Source organism: Macrotis lagotis, chromosome X (genome assembly GCF_037893015.1).
Source record: "Macrotis lagotis isolate mMagLag1 chromosome X, bilby.v1.9.chrom.fasta, whole genome shotgun sequence".
Lineage (NCBI taxonomy): Eukaryota > Metazoa > Chordata > Mammalia > Peramelemorphia > Peramelidae > Macrotis > Macrotis lagotis.
Window position 1 is genome coordinate 139,817,597 of NC_133666.1, and position 22,896 is coordinate 139,840,492.

Sequence of the window (22,896 nt, forward strand, 5' to 3'; positions counted from 1 at the left end):
TGAACAGTAGCTCCCATGCACAGGCATAGATTTCTAAAGTGTTAGGAGCCTTGAATAGGCAATATTTATATATTTTAAATCTATTCAAAAGGATTATATTGTGGGTTAGTGGAAACAGCATCCTGTAGTGCAAGAGTCAAGTAGCTTGAATTCAAATCCTGTTCCTTTCTACTAATTGCTAGCTGTGTGGTCCTGGACAGTCATTTCACTTTAATGGGCTGCATTTTCTTGATCTTTTATTTATTAATTTGCATTTTTAAAATAGTCTTGTTGTAAGATTAAACTTAACCCCACTCCCTCACAAAAATAAAAAAAAAACCTCACAAAAAATAAAATGAAAGAAAGGAAAAATGTGCTTCAGTCAGATACCATCAACTCTGTCTCTGGGGTGAATCACATTCTACATTATAAGTACATCAGAGAAGTTATTTCCAGTTGCTATTGCTGATTGTAATTCCCTCTATCCATTCTTCCCAACTCCCATTTATTCTATTTTCTCTCTCCTTTCACTCTGTCCCTCTTCAAAAGTGTGCTATGAGTCAGGGAAGTGGCACAAGGGACAGAGCACTGGCCCTGAGACCAGGAGGCCCTGAGTCTACATCTTTCCCCAAAGACCCAGCAACTACAGCTGCATGATCCTGAGCAGGCCACCCAATCCCACCACCTTACCAAAACAGTGTTATATCTCTCCCACAATTTAACCTTTCCTCTATCACTTATACTTCCCTTCCCCTCCCCTGTCTTCCTTCTCCCATCCCTTTCCTCTCCTTTTTTCCTTTAGGGTAAAAGAATTCTATATCCTTTTAAGTATGTATGTTATTTCCTCTCTGAGCTATTTCCAAAGAGAAGGAAGGCTCACTCATTTCCCCTTACCTTCCCCACTTTCACTCTATTGTAAAAGCTTTTTCTTGATTCTTTTCCATGAAATATCTTAACCCATTCTACCTCTTTTTTCCCTTTCTCCCCATACATTCCTGTCACCAGTGATAGATTTGCCATGAGTCTGGATATTGAAGAGCACCAGGTTGAAAAATAAGCACAGGCAAATTTAAGATAAAAAATCAATGCTCTAGTTATATAAAAAGATATTCTAGGGGTGGCTAGGTGGTGTAGTTGATAAAGCACTGGCCTTGGAGTCAGGAGCAGTTGGGTTCAAATCTGGTCTCAGACACTTAATAATTACCTAGCTGTGTGGCCTTGGGCAAGCCACTTAACCCCATTTGCCTTGCAAAATCCTAAAAAAAAAAAAGCCACCAATGGCCTCATGTTGTGAATAACTTCCTCTTAACTTTATTGTTGAATATCCAGATTCTCATAACAAAACTTATCTCAGACATGACAAGTCATAAGAAATCCAGTAGTATGGCTTCCCTGGTTATATTTTCGATATTTGGGCTTTAAAGTATTTTAGAATTCCTTATCAGAATTTTTTCCATACACTTCAAGGTCAGCTGATGTTTAGATCAAGATGCTTGATGCTTCATCTCTGGTAACCTTCATTCCAGGGACATATGAATTCCAACTACACAGAAGCTGGTCCTCTACAATTCCCCCTTCTTGTGCTGAAGCCTAAAGAGGTGTGTATTTGGGTACCAATACATTGTCCCAGAGAAAAAAGAGATTTGAGACAAATGGGAATAAAACATAATACCAATAATGATGCAAAAATATCAGGAAGCATGCTTACTAATAAGTTCATAAAATGAAAAGAATAAACTTATTAACATAATTAAAGAAATTATCACCATCTGAGTCCATTTCCATTTTGGTGCCAATGCAATATCATTAACTATTTTATGTAATTTATTCATATCCATTGTTATGGAATCATTACACAATATTACATTAAAATAATTTTATATTATCCCAAGGAATAAGTGAATTATTATATTTTAAGGGAGTAATACAAATAGCAGCAAATCTATAATCTCATTGTAATTGTAATCCCATCTCTATTGCATCCACAGGGTCCCCTATGTTAATTACAAAGGTTTGTAATCTATTAATCAAGTGATAAAGACCTTCATTAATTCTATCCTGAGCTCTTAATGCTCTAGTTATATTTTGTGACAATTTACAAAAACATATAGGTGTCATACTATTTAAGCCAGAAAAATTTTATCTAACTTCTCTTCTCAGCATCTCTTCTTTGATATTTCCAATAGTAAATTTTTCATATGCCAAATGTTTCAGTTTCCTCTATCATTACAACTTCAGTCGTTCTTTCTCCCTATTACATAGTAGTTACTTATGGAGGGTTTTCAACAGACATCCAATATTCAGTTCCTCTTACAGTCTCCATATTGTTCATGATTAATGTAAGCATCACAAATTGTCCTATAAGTCTGTGTCATGTTCTTTTTGTGGTCTGTTCTTCCTTCTCATTTTATCTTTTCCTTTTTCATTTCTTAAGTATATGTTATTCATTTTCTGTATTACTTGATTCATCTAGTCTACACAGTCTGATTTTCCTTTCTGGTATTTAGACAGTTTCTCTATCTGTGGACAAAACAGAAGCATAGATCACATAACTTTTCAACATCTTATTCATCAGTAAGTTAACTAACTATAGGATACATAATTTCCAATTTCTCAGTCATTTTTCAAATGCATTCACATTTATTCAATATTATTGGAAACAACTGCAATTAAAAAAAGATATCTTTACCAACCTCTTATAGATGCTTCTACTCACTTTACCCTTTCATTTCTTTAAAATTGAACATTAAATTCTTAACCTACGTGAAACATAAGGTTTCCATGCTGATATTTCATTCTCTTAAAGCAAAACAAAACAACAGGTTTTCTTTAAGTTAAACTTATAACAATATCTGTTACACAAAATTTCTTTCACATCTCTGTTTTATACACTTATTTTCCTCTTATTCAAATACTCCATTTTCAAAAAGAAAAGATTCTGAATGAATTTAATTTTATACATATAATAATTTCAAAAACCCAATGTAAACATTTTCCAATGCCAGTGTTGCAAGATACATATATAATTTTTTTCTTATTAAGTAACAGATATTAAGTAAACTACTTTTATCTTACATATAAATATTCCCTTTAATAAACATGAAGTGGAAGAGCACAATTTTTCACAAACTCTCTGGGTCAAAAAGACTTTGAAAGATATAACCTGTTGGCAAGTTATTCTCTAATTTTCTTTTAACAAATCTTTACAAATGTGATGGATGGCATTTCAATTCATTCATTGTTAATGCAATGCAATTTTAAATTTTCAAAAAAAAATGAATCTGTTCTTATGCAAAGTTTACCAATTATACATTTCAATTTAATGTATATATTCCCTTTACTCCCTAGAATTTTATAATAAAAAATTCTTAAGACTAAATGTTTCTAAAAATCCCTTTTTATGATTACAAGGTTTTCTTTAAAGTTCTCTTAATAATCTTATAAATTACAAAACTCATATTCAAGATAGCCTTAAATTATTTTACATTTCAAAACATAAAAGTTTGCAAATTCTTCTTATCTCTATCAGCACTATTCTACCTTCTCAATGCTCTAACTTATAAGAGCTTTCTAAACTCACTGACAAAATGATGTTCTAGGACCTGGAAATTCCCTACATTTTGAGACATCAAGGTAGTATGTAATAATTCTTTACCTTTACTATTTCTCATTCCTTGCTTGCCCTCAATATTTCCAAATACATGAACTTTAACCCAGGAATATTTTGAATCTGTGTAAATACTAGCTCCCTCCTTTTTAGCAATTTTGAAGCCTGATTAAGAGTACACAATTCAGAAATCTTTGCTGAAAATGTTTTTTCTTCTATCAAGACCATTCTGTCTCTATCTATTTAACATATCCATTAGTTCTTTTTCCTCCTATAATTCTGGAGGAACCATAAAACATTATAATCAAAAAACTTTTTTTTACCAATACCTTAATTCAGTTACACATATTTTCACATTAAGAAACAATAATAACATAAAAACTGACATTTACAAACAATTTCTTTTATGTCAAACTTTTCATGTTATGGGGTTTATTACTATCCAGTTCACTGCCAGATATCATAAAAGTGGCGGCCTAATCCAATTTTTAAATTACCCCAATCTCACTTAAACATATAGCTTCATTTAGATTTATAGCTCTCTATACTTTTATTCTCCTTACATTGATTTGTAAATCACCTTTCAAAAGCTTCCAAAATCTATCTTTTTACTTATACAAAGTCAAAACTGGTCAGACTATCTTTCTACATGCTTTAACAAACTTCCATACTTAACAAATGGCAAAAAAGATCCAAAGCTTTTTCTATATGCTTAATTCATTTTTCCCTGCAACCCTTTTTATTCTCTTCTCAATTGTTTCAGAACCACTCAGACTGAACTACTTAACATTTTCTCTTAATATACCATTCCACTAGTCTTTTTCCATTAACTCTTTCTGATTTTAATACATACTGTTCTTAACTTAAAACTTTATTTTTAACAGCTACATAAATCACATACATGATTCTATTTTTTCATAATATATTTTTCCATTCAAATGTTTTATTATTTAAGACTTCTTGATTTTAACTGACATAACTTTTGAAAAGACAAACACTCACTCAAAAATCCCACAGCCTAATTGGAACATCCCCTGTCCCTTCCTCAGTTAGAGTGAACCAAATAACTTCTTTTTCAAGGAGACAGTCCTAAATCTTTTCTAGGGACTGGGGCATCTTCTGTTTTTAAATGTTCAATTGTCCCATTATTTTTTGTGATAATCAAATCATGTACTATAGAATGGACTGATTCTCTTGTCTTTCTGGAATTTATTTCCTCAAAGCTTTCTCAAAGTCAAAAAACAATTCTTTTGTGATTGTTAATGTAACACATACCTTTCTCATCTGGGAATACTCACTGCTTCTTTCTCTGTTTCTTTAACTTCAAATAAATTCCCTTTTTAACATTTGCTTTCCCAAGTCTCCATAAAACTATCCCCTTTCACTGCATTATTATTTAGTCTATTTTCTTAATTCCTCTTTTTGCTAACTTCAAGGTCGAGATAAATGAGCCACAAGCAAGTTGTCTGATCTCTCACACTTCTTTGAAGTTCCAATTGTAACCTAGCAAGAAACTGTGTAAAATCTTCATTAGCTCCTTGCTTTATTTTTTGTAAACGAAGTATTGACCTTTTCAGGTAATTTCAGCCATGCCTGTTTTACAGCAATGGATATTTGTTGATATGTTTGTAAGTACCCAGTTTGTTTACTTACTCCTGCCCTTGGACCAGTGACAGTGAGTATTTCAAATGTTATTCTTAACCCTATTATTTCATTTCTTTTAGCTTGACTAGTACAATTCTCAAAAATTCAGTTTTCATATTAAGTAATCTCCTGGTTTAAGAGCAGTTTTTGCTATCATAATCCAATCTTCCAGGGCCAATATTTGCGTGGCTAATATTTCTATCATAATTAAAAACATATGGGCTAGTTTGTCATATGTGCTTGTTGCTGATTTTAATGCCTTCAATGTTTTAAAATGTAGATTATCATATTCTCTCACTATTTTTCTTTCATTCTTTGGATCAGGTTTCTCAAATACAGGAAAGGAGAACAATAACTCTTTCACATTTCAGTATCTCCTCTCCTTTATCCACTGCTTTTTGAGAAACCTTTTGAACAACATTCATATGTCCCTTATCTTTGTTAGTATTTTCTTCTTTAAACCATAAAGGAGCAGAAGGTGGGTTGTTAAGGATAGGAGGAAGTGGTGTTGGAGATAAAGGCCACCATTCCTCTTCCTCCTTTTTTTTTACTGCCATCTTCCTGCTGAATACTTTGAACATCTACATCAACATTTAATATCCTCTGAGTCAAAGGAACATGTCCAGGGGGAGTCATACAGATTTTTAAAATATTCCATAATGTAAAGACCCTTTAGGAAATGTCTCCTGAAGTTCCTGTCGAAAATGTTCATTCATCTGTCTTCCTATAGTATCCCATTTTTCAGTATTAAGCGCTCTTTCTTCTGGAAACTATGGACAACATTTTTGTACACATTCAATAAATTCTTCCAATTATTTTGGTGTTATTAACAAGCCTCTTTCTTTGACTATCTGCTTTAACACTTCCAATAATGTCCTCTATCTTTGAATTGTTCCTGTCCCATACCTCAGGATGCCAAGGCTATGTCTTTCCTTTCAAGACTAATTCCCCTCCAGGTTGTCCCCCATTTTGGACATAAAATTTCACCAGTGATGGATCTGTGATGGATCCATCATGGGCCTGGATAATGACAAGAGCTGAGTTGAAGAAAAACCCACAAACAACTTAATGCTGTGAATATCTTTCTCTTAACTTTATTGTTGAATATCTAGACTCTCATAACAAAACTTATGTCAGACTTGACAAGCCAGACAAAATCCACTTGCATAACTTCCCTGTTTATATTTATGACATATGAGCTTTGAAGTATTTTTAAATGCCTTATCAAAATTTTTTCTATACACTTCAGGCTCAGCAGATATTTAGGTCAAGGTTCATTGGTGAGCCAACCATTCCTTTTAATGAGCAGGAATACATGCTTTATTTCTGGTAACCTTTGTTCCAGGGACACCTGCATTGCAACTCCACAGAAACTGGCCCTCTACACATTGCCTTTTGCCCATTGGCTCCATCTTTATATTATAATATGCATTCATATTCAACTCATTCCTGTGCTTTATCTATATATGCTTCTTCTAAATGCTCTATTAAATGGGAAAGATCAGAGCAGTATTATCTGTATCATCTTTCCATGCAGGAATACACACAGTTCATCATCATTAAATCCTTCATAATTTATCCTTCTCATCTCCACTTCTCTATGTTACATCTGAGTCCTTCTGAGTCCTGTATTTGGAGATAAAACTTTTTGTTCAGCTCTAGTCATTTTAACAGGAACTTTTGACAGTCCTCTATTTCACTGAATATTTGTCTTTTTCCCCGGAAAAGGATGCTCAATTTTGCTAAGTACTTGATTCTCAGTTGCATTCCAAGCTCTTTTGCCTTCTGGAATATTATATTCCAACACCTACAAGCCCTTCATGTAAATGTTGCTAAGTCCTGTGTGATCCTGACTATAGCTCGACACTGTTTGAATTGCTTCTTTCTGGCTGCTTGTAATATTTTCTCTTTGATTTAGTAGTTCTGGAATTTGGCTATAATATTCCTGGGGGTTATTTTATTTTGGATCTCTTTCAAGAGGAGATTGGTGGATTTCCTTGATTTCTATTTTACCCTCTGTTTCTAGGATATCAGGGCAATTTTCCTGTAGAATTTCTTTTAAAATAAAATCAAGCCTCTTTTCCTGATCATGACTTTCATCCTAATAATTTTTAAGTTGTCTCTGCTGAATCTGTTCTCCAGGTCAGTTGTTTTTCCAATAAGATATTTCATGTGCTTTCTATTTTTTCATTCTTTTAGTATTGTTTTATTGTTTCTTGATTCCTCACAAAGTCATCAGCTCCCTTTAGTGCCATTCTACATTTGAAGGAATTATTTTCTTCAGAGAGCTTTCTTATCTCCTTTTCCATCTGACCAATTATGCATTTTTGAGGTATTCTCATTAAATTTTGGACTGCTTTTTTGTATTTGACCTAAACTGGTTTTTAACATGTTGTTTTTTCAGCATTTTTTGTATTTCCTTGACCAAGATGCTGACTTTGTTTTCATTTTTTCCCGCATCATTCTCCTTTCTCTTCACACTTTTTCCTCCACCTCCTTTACTTGATTTTCAAAATCTATTTTGAGTTCTGCCATAACCTAAGTCCAACTCCTATTTTTTGGAGGCTTTGGATACAGAAGCTTGGACTTTGTCATCTTTTGAGTGTGTGTTTTGATACTCCATGGGATCAAAGTAAATATCTATAGGTAGCTTCCTTTTTTTCTGTTTATTCATTTCCTGAGGCTGTGTCCGTCCAGAGCTTTTGAGTGTTATTGGAACACCCCTGCAAGGACTTCAGTTCTTTCAATGTCTTCTGAGAGGATCTGACTGCTCTCCTGCCTATGCTCTGGTCTAGGGATAAACACAAGCACTCCTCTCTGCCCCAGGAATGTCACTGCTCTTTGTCAGTATAGGGGCCCAGACTTTGACCAGGGCCAAAGCACCAGAAGTCTCACCCCTCCCCCCATCTTCCGTGCACTGAACGCTCTGGGAGTAGCTGCTGGGCAGCTCCCTGTTAGGTGGCTCTGTAGATCTGCTTCCATTTCCAGGGATCTGGGCTCTAAGAGCCACACTCCCTCTGACAGAGGTTTTCCCATTGATCTTACAAGTTGTGCTTGGTGTTCCCTGGTTTGGGAGATTCTGGAAACTGCTTCTGCTGCCACAAGCCAGCTCCCCCAGGGACCTAGGAACCTTGTGGGCTGTTCCCAAAAGACTGAATCTCCTTAACTCTCCTTCTGTGCTGCCTCCCCCTCTAACCCCATGAAACAGAGCCTTCTCATGGTCTTCCAGGTTCCCTTGGGCTGGAGAATTGCCCCATTGGATCTTTCTGTGGGTTCTGTCTCTAGAAAATTTTGAGTCATAATTTTAAGGTTTTTGAGAATATTTCATAAGAGAGTTCCTGGGAAATCCTGTCCTTATGTTGCCATCTTGGCTCCCCCTTTGATTATTTCTTGAAAGATTTCAGGTCTCTTATTTTGATCATGGCTTTCTGGTATTCTAATAGTTCTTAAATTATGTCTTCTGGATCTATTTCTCACATCAGTTTTTTAATGAGATATTTTATATTTTACCCTATTTTTCATTTGTTAAATTTTGTTTGACTGATTCTTGATGTCTCCTAGATATTAGTCATTAGTTATCACTTGCCCAATTCTAATTTTGAAAGAATTATTTTCTTCAAGGAGCTTTTGTATCTCCTTTTTCAATCTGGTCAATTTTTCTTTTTATGTGGTTGTTTTTTTCCAGTAATTTTTTTCTTTTTTTCATAATTCTGTTGCATCTTTCTCCATTTTTTCTTCTGTCTCTCTTATTTGATTTTAAAAATAGTTTCTGAAATCCTCCAGGAGGATTTTTGGGGCTTTAGATCAATTCATATTTCTCTTTGAGGTTTCAGATGCAGGTGTTTTGACAGTTTCTCTCTTCTGAGCTTGTGTTTTCATTTTCCCTGCTGCCATAGTACCCTTCCACAGTCAGGGCTTTTTTTTTTTTGTTTGCTTATTTTAGTTTTGTTCCTTTTCTAGTCGATTTAGTGACTTTTAAAGTTAACTTCTGCTGCTGGGGCACAGGGGGCATTGTCTCAAACTTCTTGGGCCAGGTGTCTCAACACTAACTTGCTGGGGTAGTTCATCTTTTGCACCATAGGGTTCCTCTATTGTGCTGAATCAGTCAACCTGTTAGATTCTGTTACAACAGGTCTTAGATACTTTCAATTGATCTGTTGCATCAAGTCTGACGATCTCATAGCTGGTATGCTGTGCTGTTGGTCTGCTACACTGGGTTACAGGTCTGTATTAAGGTTAAAGCTTCAATTCATACTCCGAGGCTATCAACACTCTGCAAAAAGTTGGATAGCATGATTCTTTATGAGTCCTTTGGATGCAACTGGATTTAGTGTTTATTGGAGTTTCATAGACTTTTAAGTTGAGTATTTTTTTTAGGGTTTTTTGCAAGTCAAACAGGGTTAAGTGGCTTGCCCAAGGCCACACAGCTAGGTAATTATTAAGTGTCTGAGGCCGGATTTGAACTCAGGTACCCCTGACTCCAGGGCCACTGCTTTATTCACTGTGCCACCTAGCCACCCCAAGTTGAGTATTTCTATAATATTGTGAATGTATAAATTGTTTTGATTCTACTCACTTCACTAGCCATCAATTCAAACAAGGTTTTTCAGGTTTTTCTGAAAATATTCCTTTTATCTTTTCTTACAGCACATTATTTGTTTTACCAGAATTTGTTTAACCATTCCCAAATTGATGGATATCTTCTCAATTTCTTATTATATGCTATTGGAAATAGAACTACTGAAAAGATTTCTGTATATATTTCATTTTCTTCATTCTTTGAACTCCTTGTATTTTAGACCCAGTACCAGTATGAATATATTATAATTATATGGTGAGATTTATAACTTTTGTTAATAGTTCCAAATTGATTTATAAAATGGCTAGAAACCAGTTCATTGCAGAACCAACAGTGTGTATCTGTTCTCCATAGTCCCTCCAGTATTTGTCATTCTGCTTTTCGTCAGCAAAACCTCTTTGAGAAGTACAAGTTGATACCTCAGAGTTGCTTTATTTTGCATTTCTTTAACTATTAGGGATTTGGAGCATGTTTATGTAATCTCTAAGTATTAGTGACTTGGAGCATGTTTATGTAACATGTTATGTCATGGATTTATTTATCTGAAAACTGTTTATTCACATTCTATGATTATTTACCAATTTTCAAATGGTTCTCTTTTTGTAAATTTGACTAGGTTCCCTGCATGTCTTATAACTGAGACCTTTGAGAGAGAAACTTGGTGCAGACATGTTTTTCCCCAGTTTCTTTCCTCAAATTTTAGCTGCATTAATCTTAATAATGAAAAATCTTTTTAAGGTTATGGAACCAAAATTATTCACTTTATTTTCTAAGAAGTTCTCTGTCTCTGACTTGATCATGACCTCTTCCTCAATCCTTAGCTATGATAAGTAATTAGTACATACTTATAATTAGTTTATGATAGCACCCTTTATGTCAATCATTTTGAGCTTATTCTAGCATATTATGTGCATTATTAGTATTTAACTGGTTTCTGCTTGACTATTTTTGCAACAGTTTTTATTGAATACTGTGTTCTTGCCCCAAAATTTGTGATCTTCACATTGATCAAAAACTGGTTACCATACTCATTAAGTATTGTATCCCTGATTTGATCCTCTCATCAACCTCTTCTTTTTTTTTACCTGTAAACAAGTTTTTTTTTAACAAATATGATTCTATAGTAATATATAATTTGAAATAAAACAATGTTATGATCTCTTGGGTTTTTTTTTTGATTCCCAATATATTCTTGACCTCTTGTTCCTTATCCTGTCTATAACATTCTCTTTATATGACTCCACTATTCTCTTTCTGGGTACCGCCCCTCCCATTCTAACCATCCCATTTTCACCTTCTTTTCATTTATTTTCTCCCCAATTAGATTTCAAGCTCTTTGAAGGAAGAGACTTTTATTTACTTATATATACAGCACTTAGCTTAATTCTTGACACATAGTAAAAGTAAATAAACATTCATGAGACTGAATAAACTGAATTTCAAATGAAATTCTTTTTATATAGTTCTTACTCCATAAAGTACTCCTTTGGAAGATATATTGGAGAAGCACTATTAAGTTAACTAATTTAAGTAAAAATGTCTTTTATTGTATTGGCTTATTCAGTCCATTAATAATTCATGTTTAAATATTTAGGTATGTTTTTATTTGCATAAATAGTAGTTTTTTATTTTATTCATATAGACTATCAAGATATTGGCAGATTCTCAAGTGTTTTGTCTGTCTGAAGCTATTTATTTTATTTTTCCATTTTTTTATTCAACTTAATCTTATTTTTAGGTCCATATTAGTTCCCTACCAACACCTTCCTCACCTTTCAGGAGTCAAGAAATACAAAACCAATTACAAAACTGAAGTCTTGCCAAAGAAATCACTGCATTAGCCATGTTTCAAAAAGAAATAGGGGACAAATACTTTAATATGCACACTTAACTCATTATTCTTCTTTCTTTAGAGATGGATAACATTTTTGGTCATGAGTCCTTGGGAACTGTGGGGAACCATTGTTTTTAATCAAGTTATCTTTACTTTAATGCTACTACTGTGTAAATTGTTCTTTTGATTCTAAACACTTTATTTTGCATAAATTCATGGAAGTCTTCTCATTTTTCAGAAATATACTTTTCTTATTACACAGTAGAATTTCTTCATATTATATTAATTCATCCATTTCCAAATTGATGAGAATCCCTTGAGCTACTCATTTTCTTGCCACTAGACAATAAAATCTACTATAATTATTTTTTATATATGGATGATTTTGCTGTTTTTATTGTCTTCCATGTATTTTCATTCATCTCATTTGATATTTATAATTTTGTTATATTTATTTTTTATTTTTGGGTGTCATTTTCTCATTTATATTGTTATAATTAGTGTATATATTGTTTTCTTGACTCTGTTTACATTCCTTTGTATAAGTTCATGTAGACTTTTTTCATATAGGCAGTACAAATGGATTTCTTTCATTTGAAAGACATCCTGAGTGACTTTTCTTCCTTCTTCCTTTTGTTAATTGTAGTTTAGAATATTGATTTTTGTGGATTTATTTCAAAAATATTATTTTAGTATAGACAGAATTCCAATTATTTTCCTGGTTGATTCTCTGGGATAGTCTGAAAACATTGTAGTATAATTTGAAAATGAGGATAATTTCATGTTCTTTATCCAAGTTCTACCTTCAATTTCTTTCATCTTTTATGTGTGTCTTTTGAATTAAGTAAATTAAGTAAATTAATGATGATCATCTTTGCTTTAATCATTTATTTTAGATGCATTTTATTGCATTCTGGAAAATAGTAAAGTAGGCTAGAATTTTCCCCAAGTTCCCCATATATCCTCCCCTAATGGATATTAATTAAATCACCACAAAATGAATCTAGAACAGTAAACATAGAGAGGTAAAACTGTTGTCTTCCTAGGATATCTTAAGAAGATTTCAGAGAGAACTGTAAGAGCTGAGATTTGGTCTGAGTGAAGTGTAAACATCTCAAAGCTGAGACAGGTGCTCCAAGGCATCTGTGATCAATTCTCAAAAGGCTGGTGGGAGCTTGGGAATAGTTCTCTTTGCTTTGTGAAGGGCAAAGTCACCTTGGAAGGAGTTTGCCCCGCCAGAGGGCCCTATGACTTGTAAAGTTGTGTAGTTCTGAGCACTTATACTTATAGAATGGAGCAACATAGATTTCTGATTGACAAGCTATTTTTATCTTATTGTCAAAAGCTTGTCATCAAATTGTACCTTATCAAAGAGTAGTCCATTATGAGAAAGGTTAGCTTCACTTTACTGTTGAAAGATTATCTCCAAAAAATTACCAGAAATCTGGCCATGGGGAGATAGGGATTCTGGAAAAGGCAATAAGAAGCATGTTCTTGCACAACATACTCCCTCACTAAAATCAACTTAATATGCATGCCATATCATCATTCATTTGATCTCATTCTTTAATTATGAAGGACTACAATAATTGAATCAACAAACAGTATAGACTCAAGGAAGCAGACTCTACCTCAAGAAATTTCCCCTCAAAAAAAGTTTTACCTCATAAATTTTCATCTAAAGGTAATAGATGGCTGGGTGGGGGAAGACTGAAGGACCCCCTGCTATTTCTGGAATTCAAGTCTAACAATATTGACCAAAAATGATTCCTAGTTGCTGCTATGGGGGAGGAAGAGATAGCACAAGGCCTGATTAGTGCAGCAATGTGCAGGGACCAAAAGACATTTTTCAGGATTGTTAAGTTGGGGATACCCATCTGTGACTTAGAAGAGGAGGGGAGGAAACTTTGAGGTTGAGCTCCCAGACAGATTTCATCTCTTTTTTAGGAAAGTTCTAGTGTTTCTCCCCAGCAAATAATGTTAGTTATCATTTTCAAATATAAAGTTGTTACAATATGGAGGCAGTACCCACCCTGGAGTCAGGAGGACCTGAGTTCAAATTCAACCCCAGACACTTAATAATTACCTAGATGTGTAACCTTAGGCAAGTCACTTAACCCCATTGTCTTAAATAAAATAAAAAAAATTTAAAAATATGAAAAAAAGATCCTTCATTGAATATCTCCTTTGGTTTTATTATTACTGAAATGAAAATAGGATACAGTTAGTTTTTCTTTAACTATTAGTTTCTAGGGTTTTTTAATATAAGATGTATTTGTTTTCTTTATTGTTCATTTCTTAATTGTTAATTAAGCTGTCTCTTGCCTTCTCTTCTCCTATGAAATGGAATCCATATCTGTGAATGACTGCTTAACACATTTACCAATACTGAGGTGCTTTGATTAATTGGTTATGATTCAAAGAAAGACAGTGTACTATCTTTCCTCTTTGTAAAGTATTGGAAACACTGTCCCACCATGGTTAGAGCATGTGTTTTGTTTTTATGAATCTTAGTTTTGTTTCCAGCAGTAGTGGAATATTTGTATTGCAGCAGTAGTGGTATATTTGTATTTATCAATTAGTGAAAATATTTGAAAGCTAACTGAGAATATCATAGTAAGCTAGACATAGTGGTAAATTTAAATGAAGGATAACACAAGATCTTTTCTTTTGAGAGCCAATAGTCTTCTTATGGAAAAAATATATTTATGAATAAAAAATTAATGAAAAAACAAAAAGCAAAGCAGGTCTTTGATGGAAGATCATATGAGTGCTGAATGAGGTCAAAGATGAATACTGAATAAACCTAGAGAATATAACCATTTGGGATAGGTAAATAAATGAAGGATAATTATTTCCAATTAGAAGAACAATGTGAAGTGTGTATGTGGTCAAAGTAGAAAATAGCATGGGAATCTCAAGGGATTGGATAGACAACAGTTGTTATTTTATTCAGTACTTTCTAGGCATGAAGAATATCTTATCATGATAATCATTATGTTTATTTAGCATTTATAGCATAAGAGGTGCTTTCCTTGAAAAAACTATGAGTTGGGATAATGCAAGTATCTCCATTTTATAGAAGATAAAGGAGAGACAAGTGGTTAAATATCTTGAAAATTGTAACAAAGGATATAGGTTCTTTTATTTGACAACAGTATTGATTTCACCTTTTTTTTGCTTCTTATTGACTTGTTACAGTTGTATTCAACTCTTCATGACTCTATTTGGGGTTTTCCTGGAAAAAGTACTGGAGTGATTTGCCATTTCCTTCTCGGCCCATTTTACAGATTATTAATAGAAGCAAATAGGATAAAGTCCTTTCCCAGGGTCACAGGGCTGATAAGTGCCTTAGGCCAGATCTGAACTCAAGAAGATGAAACTTCTTCATTATAAAGTCATGTTCTATCCCCTATGCCACCAAGCTGCCAAATGTGATTTAATCATTATACTGAATTAAAATTTACTTTGAAAAAAGGTAGTTAAGGTTATTTTTAGTAGTTATATGTACATAAAATATCAGAAATTAGTATTAAAACCTGTAGACAATGAAAAAATAATGGAAAATTTACTACAACAGACAATTCATGGTTTTCCCCATGTTCATCCATTAAATCACTAAAACCAAATAATATCAAGTGGTAGTAATCTGTTGAGAGTCTTTTCTATTGAAAGCTGGTCATGATCAGCTGTATCAGTGTGTGTGACATTACATAAATGAGCACTATCTAATTGGACTCAAACATGAAGACCTCCAAAAGACCATCTAAAATAGCTAAGTATGTATCTCCTGTGGTTAAAAAAACAACTTATTTCTTTTTCTTTGTTTCATAAGATAAGTTACTGTTCAAATCATAAGATTCAGTGTCTTTGAACTCTAAAAGAGAAATCTGGGACATGATTGTAAATAGGAGTGAGTAGAGAATTATGAGTGTTAATTTGCCTTCTTGATCCTTGGTACAGCCTGCAGGACAATGGGTACAGCTGGTGTAAGGAATGGCTGATTGCTCAGCTTCATAGGAATCTGCAACAATTAAGAAAAACATAGAGTTCAATAAGAACCAAGTACCAAACAATACAGAGAGACAAAGAAGGTGTTACAAATGTTTGTGATATCTTAAGAAAAAGAAGATTATACAAATGGAGATAAACTTGTCAGCATATCATCCAAAGGATTGTCAGATTGATATGACTGTGATAGAAACCCAAAGTAGGTTTGACCTCAGAGACTGTCACAACATAGAAAATCAATCAATAAATGTGTATTAACAATCTACTCAGATTTTGTTTATACTGCCTGTTGTAAGAATCAGAAAACTTTCTGAAATTAAGAGATTTTATTTACTCCCATGACCTTTAATACAGCATATTTTTCTCTCATCAAACAAAGGAATTAAAAAAAACTATTATACTTTGGTCTTCAAAAACAATATTTCTGTAACAAAGAAGTTTGTATTATTTCTATAATGGTAAAAATCAAATTAATTATGTAGCCAACAATATTTAACCATTTCTATCTTGGTCTTCTGTGTATTTCCATTCTATTAATGGTAAGTTAACTCAATAGTTTGCTCATAATAAATAGATGAATTGAATTAAATTAAATTTTTGCCTATGTCATAGGATATTTTTCTACTTTGAAAATCAAATCATCTCGATAAAAAAATCATTGAAACAAAACATGTGATTCATCACCTGTGTTTCTTTACAAGGTTTGAAGGAAAATTCCTGTAGCAGGCAGCTAGTAGCAACTTTCATACTCATGAGTGCAAATCTCATCCCAATGCAGTTTCGGGGACCAGCACCAAAGGGCAGGTAGACATAGGGATTCATGCCATCTTTGTTTTTCTTGCTAAACCTGGTTTTTAAAAATGTCAGGAGAAAACAGACATAAAAAAAGAAGAGGATCCATCAATCAATCAATCAACCAACCAATAGAAATTTACTTAATGCCAATTTTATTACGGGCATTGTGCTAAGTGCTATGGATAATCAATAACATGGCAAAAGGTATTCCTTGCCCTTAAGTACTTTACAATCTATAGGGAGATTCAGTATTCAACGAACCATATACAATGTGAGCTGTGTACAGGATACAAAGGAGTGAGAGATGGTGAATAGAATGTAAAAGTAATCTTTTATTTCTTTAATCTTATGTTTCTTTGGGCAGCTAGGTGGTAAAGTGGATAGAGCACCAGCTCTAAAGTCAGGAAGACCAAAGTTCAAATGTGAACTCAGACACTTAATAATTACCTACCTGCTTCACCTTGGGGACCTGTGTCAACCTCATTACCTTGCCAAAAAAAATAATCTTATATTTCTTTTCAAAAATTTGTTTCTCAGTCTCTAGTTAGAGTATGTAAGTTTGAATGTGAACCTTTGCCCTCTTTAAGATCTGTGTCTATCCAGCTATAAATATGAAGACAGATTTTGCCTGTGTGAAACAGTCTGACCCCCTCTAATTGCATCTTGTGTCAACAAGAAGACAAACTCTATCCTGAGAAGGCAGGAAACTGGTCCCATTATCTCTATAAGAGACTTAAATGAATTCTTATGAGAATTTGGAAAGGTAGAGACTTCAATGTTTATATGCTTATATCATATCCAATAACAGCATAAAAGAGCAAGTCAAAATAGAACATAGTCCTCCTGCTATTTTAATCTTTGGCAATTCTGACATAGAACGGATCTTATGGATAGATAAGAGGATCATAAAGGAATCAGTATCAAAATATGCAACCTGATTGGTTGGCCCACCAAAATTTAAAGATTTTTTTTGATTTCTATTAATACTTCCCCCCCTTAAGCTTTTGGTTGATATCTTTAATGATGTCTTCCACTTATATGTTTTTCGGTAAGATCTTAGAGAATGCCATGTATAAATGGACTTTTTAACTATTTAACTTTTAACTTATGTAAATTAACTGTAGTCAAGTATAACTGTGAGATTGTAATCCTAAGAGAATGAGAATATGATGTTGCCAGAAATTGGGAAGGTAGGGAGAGGCTATATAGGGAATGACAATGAATTCTGTTGTGATTACATTGGAATTAAGATATCTACTGAAGATCCAATTCAAGGTGTCTGAAAAACTTTTGGAAATGAGAGACTCAAAGTCAGCAGAGAGTTTGGGAGAAGAGAGGGAGATATGAAAATCATTGGCATAAAGATGACAATTAAACTCATGGAAATAGATGAGTTCAGCAAGTGAAGTAGCATAGCAGGAGATTAGAAGAGGGTCCAGGGACACAGAGAATTAGAGGGCAGGATCCAAAAGAAGATTAAGTAAAAGAGACAGAGAAGGAATAGTCAGATCCCTAGGAGAAGAGGTAGTAGAGAGTGGGGGTGGGGTGGAGGGTGGAGGGTCACAAAAACCTACAGAGAAGAAGAGTATCAAAAAGGAGAATGATCAACTATGTCAAGGACTGCAAAGAGTTCAAGGAGAATGAAGACAGAGTAAAAGTCATTGACCTTGGAAAGTAAAAGATCATGAGTAACTTTGGAAAGAGCAGTTTAAGTGGAATGATAAGGTCAAAAGTAAAATTGTAAGGCATTAAGAAATGAGGAAGAGTAAAGGCAGACCCAAAATAGGCAAAGTAAAAGGAGCATTCCAACTAAATTCTCCCAACATACTCCTCTTAAAATCTTTAAAATACCATGTCAAATCAAATTCTAAAATGGCATATCCAATAAAAACATGAACTGAGACATTTTTCTGGCCCAGAACAACTAAGAAAGTCAGAAAGAAAGATTTGTGTCCCAGGAGTGGGGGGTTGGACATAAGTAAGAATGACAGTGACATCATTAATAGGCCTTGAAGGTAGTCAAGGCAGCAGCAATACCAGGAGCTCTCTCTATCTATAGATCATAAAAGGATTGAACATATGATAAGAAAGAGATTCCAGGGGACCCATTGTTCTAGGACAAGACATAGGATCAATCACCATTTAACAACTTCATTGTCCATCATGCATTTCCAGGTCCAAGCTCCAGGAAGAAGAGGAATTGTAGTCATGAATTGGCAAAGGCCCTAACACAATAAGCAACAGAGTGTTGACCAAAAGAGCAGTAATCACAGCCCTACTTGAATTAATTCAACTTGGAAGCTTTCAAAACTTAACAGACCCCCAAAACCATTAAAACAGCCAGGAAAAAAAAAGCTTCCAGTTTGGGCTGGAGTGAGTAGAATACAACTTTAAAAGAAAGTTTAAAGTCCAGGAAAATTTTCTAAAAATGAGCAAATAAAAAGAAAATCTGATCATGAAAAGCTATGAGAATAGGGAAGATCAAGACCAAACTCAAAAGAAAATGAAATGAAAGTCTCTACAAAGAAAAAAATTATATTGGACAAAAGCCCAAAAGAATTTTCCAGAAAAGCCAAACAAAAGAAAGGATTTTTTTTTTAGGCTTTTGCAAGGCAAATGGGGTTAAGTGGCTTGCCCAAGGCCACACAGCTAGGTAATTATTAAGTGTCTGAGACCAGATTTGAATCCAGGTACTTCTGACTCCAGGGCTGGTGCTTTATCCACTGCGCCACCTACCTGCCCAAGAGAGGATTTTTTAAAAGGAAAAAATAATTTCACAAACTAAATAACAGTAGAGGAAAAAAATGGAGAAATAAATGACAACAATATGAGAGAATTATAGAGAACAAATTAACAACTGGGTAAAAGAGGCACAAAAGATTAATGAAGAAAATAATTCTTCAAAAAGCAGAACTAGCATAGTGGGAAAATGAAATACAACACTTCACTGAAGGAAATGATTCCTTGAAAATTGGAATTAATCACCAGGAAGTGATTAATTCAATTAAACATCAAGAAACAATAAAATTCAACAAAATAAATAAAAAGAAAAGAAAATATCAAGTAGTCATCAGAAAATTAATTGACATCACAAATTTATGATTTTTGATGATTACTTAAAAATCAGAATCAAAAAAAGAGCCTAGACATTTTTTTCAAATGATTTATCCTGAATAGGAAAACCCCCTAGATATCATAAAGCCATGGAGTAAGACAAAATTGAAAAACTTCACTGATAATCTCCAGAAAAGATTCCCCAAATGATAACTTCCAGGAATATTTTAATCCAAATTCTAGAGCTGCAGGCACAAGAAGGAAATAATAAATTTGCTAGAAAAACAAACAAAACAACTCAAATATTGTGGAGCCACAGTTGAGGTCCTACAAGGTTTAGCAGCTACCAAGATAAAGGAAGGAAAAGCTAGTAATATTATTTTCCAGATGGCAAAGTATCTAGGATCACAACTAAGAACTCCACGTGCAGCAAAAACCCAGGAAACTATTTACAAAGGACAAAAATGAAAAAGAGGAAATCCAGGCATTCCTGATGAACAGAACTGCATAGAAAATGTGACATTTGAACACCAGAATCAATTTACCTTTTCCAACTGGAAAGGTAAATATGAGTGAGAAATGAAAAGGAACTTAAAAAGGTCAATACATTTACTCTCACAAATGTGAAGACAATACTTTAACCTGCAAGAACGTTACATTTTAGGAGGTTAGAAAGAGGGCAGCAGTGAGTCAGTTATGTTCAGATGATCTCAAAGAAAATAGAAGGCAGAGGAAAACAGATATACTAGAAGTGGGATGGAAGAAGAAGCTATTAACTAAACAAGTTCTTAAAAGAGAACATTAACTCACCATAAAGAGACATAAAAAGAAGAATTATTCCAATATAATGATGCATAGGGAATATGAATAATCATGTGGTTCTCACTAAAAGTTATCAATTAGTTATCCTCAAATTGACAAGATAAGCCCAAGTCTGACTGTAAGCTTGCTGAGAAATGATTAGGCTTGGGGTGAACTGGTTATTCCCCCTAAGCATAAACATTCATTTGAGGTATTTTCTGGATATCCAGTTTCTGGTATCTGAAAACACAACCTTAAGGAGACCACAAGAACTAGCACAAAACCTTCTTTGCTTGGAAGGTGATGTGAGATGGAATCCCAGGAGTTGTTTTTTCTAGTGACTCCCATGGTATGGAAATATAGTCAGGGAATTTTCCCTGAGAGACTCTGAAGGGCTTTTCCTGGGGCTCCCCAGATGTATGAATTCAGATGATGTTGTTGATCCCTCACAGGTGATGACTGATTGTAGTAAAATAACCTATTGTGACTTGTGATTTTATAGAAACTTGCAATAATCTTATTGAGATTCTTATTATGACTTATGAATTTACCAAGACTTTTAATTTTATTGAGACTTGTGATTTTATCTGCTTATTAAAGATGATAACATTCATACTCTGAGATTCATGATTCATTCTCCAATCTGAGCTATAACTAACTTATAGCTACAATTACTTGGTTCTTTGCAACACAAAGGGGAAATGAATAGGGGGAAAGGCAATAGTTGAACCTGACACATTTATATTGGTTCAAAGAAGGAGGAGTATATTTACATTCTCAATTGAATATAGAAATTGTTAACCAACAGGGAAGTAGAAAAAAGAATTGGAAAAGAAAATACAGGTGTCAATCATAAGAAGAAAGTAGATTAGGAGTCACTAACAAAATAATATTCTTGAGGATAGTAAAGGGAAAAAGAGACAAAAAGAGAGAAAGGAGGAGGAAGATGAAGAGGAAAAGTACATGAGAAAGGAGGAGAAAAAAGAAAATGAAGAAAAAGACAGAAGGAGAAGGAAGAGATGGAAAAGGAGGAGAAAGAGAAGATGAAGGAGAAAGAGAAGATGATGATGATGATGAAAGAAGAAGAAAGAGGAGGGAAAGAAGGAGGGGAGAAAGAAAGAGAAGAGGATGATGATGATGAAAGGAGGAGGAGGAGGAGGAGGAAAATGTTATGTGGAAAACACACAGTTAACAATCATAACTATGAAAATGAATGAAATGAACCTATATACTAAATGAATATGGTTTAGAAAATGGAATAGAAATCAGCATCCAACAATATGCTCTGTACAAGAAACATGCTTGAAACACAAAGAAATATACAAACTTAAAATAAGAGACTATAACTGAAAGTATTATACTTAAAATGAAGTAAAATAGGGAAGGTTGCAAACATTAAATCAGACAAAGAAAAACTGAAAATAGACCTAACAAAAAGACGATCAATGATACTACTTTTTGTTTAAAGGTACCATAGACAGTGAAGTAATATTAATACAAACATATATGTATTAAATATAAACACAATCAAATTTTTAAAGGAAAAGCAAAATGAAGAGGAAATTGACAGCAAAATTGTACTATTTGGAATAACCAATTTAACCCTTTCAGAACTAAATATACTTCATATTTTGAATGAAATTAAAGACTTTAACTCATACTAAATGAGTCAGAGAGATGAATAGAATTTTTAAAAAACTTAAATATTATATACATTTGAAGAAATATGAATTGGAATATAAAGGATAATATAGTTTACATGGAATCTTAACAAGAATTGCATGAACAAATGAATGAAAAGGAAATATTGAATGCTCTCTTTTTGGACCAAAATGCAATAAAAATTAAATTCAATGAAAAGCTTTAGAAGTCTAAATTTAAAATTGATTGAAAACTAAATGATCTAATCATCAAGAATATATAGCTCGGGGGCAGCTATGTGGCGCAATGGATAAAGCACTGGCCTTGGAGTCAGGAGTACCTGGGTTCAAATCCGGGCTCAGACACTTAATAATTACCTAGCTGTGTGGCCTTGGGCAAGCCACTTAACCCCATTTGCCTTGCAAAAAAAAAACAAACCTAAAAAAAAGAATATATAGCTCAAGGATTAAATCATAGTAACAATCAGTAAATCTATTAAATATAATGACAACAATTAGATGGCATTTAAAATTGATGGAATGTAACTAAGAGAAATTTTATAGCTCTACTCCCTAAGATCAATAAAAAAGGGAAATTACAAATCAATGAATTGGGCATAAAAACTAAAAAAAATCAAAATATGCATTTGAAAACCAAAACAGAATCACAAAAAGCAAAGAAGTGATTTTTAAAGAAATTAAAAACACTTAGATTAAAAATGAAATGTAATCTGGTTTATAAAGATAAATACAATGGATCAACCATTGCTTAATCTGATGTTTTAAAAAATAAAGTCAAATTACCAGTATTAAAAATAAGAAAGTTAAATATGCTACCAATGAAGATGAAATTAAAGCAGTTATTAGGAGCAGTTTTTTTCTAATTATATGCCAATACAACTAAAATCCACATAAACCTAATGAAAATTTATAAAAACATAAATTGCACAGG

At 33.4% G+C, this 22,896-nt stretch overlaps 1 protein-coding gene across 3 annotated transcripts in view; it reads right to left on the bottom strand.

Annotated features, from left to right (window-relative positions):
* Positions 1-14,568: 14,568 nt before the first annotated feature.
* Positions 14,569-22,896, bottom strand: part of LOC141502391 (cytochrome P450 3A24-like) — a 46,336-nt gene continuing 38,008 nt past the window's right edge. For all 3 annotated transcript variants that reach the window (XM_074207109.1, XM_074207111.1, XM_074207110.1), the window contains 2 exons: positions 16,339-16,501; positions 14,569-15,667 (listed from right to left, as the gene is read on the bottom strand). In XM_074207109.1, the coding sequence (XP_074063210.1) occupies positions 15,578-15,667; positions 16,339-16,501 (253 nt within the window). In that variant the 3' untranslated portion in view covers positions 14,569-15,577. The remainder of the gene's footprint in view (positions 15,668-16,338; positions 16,502-22,896) is intronic.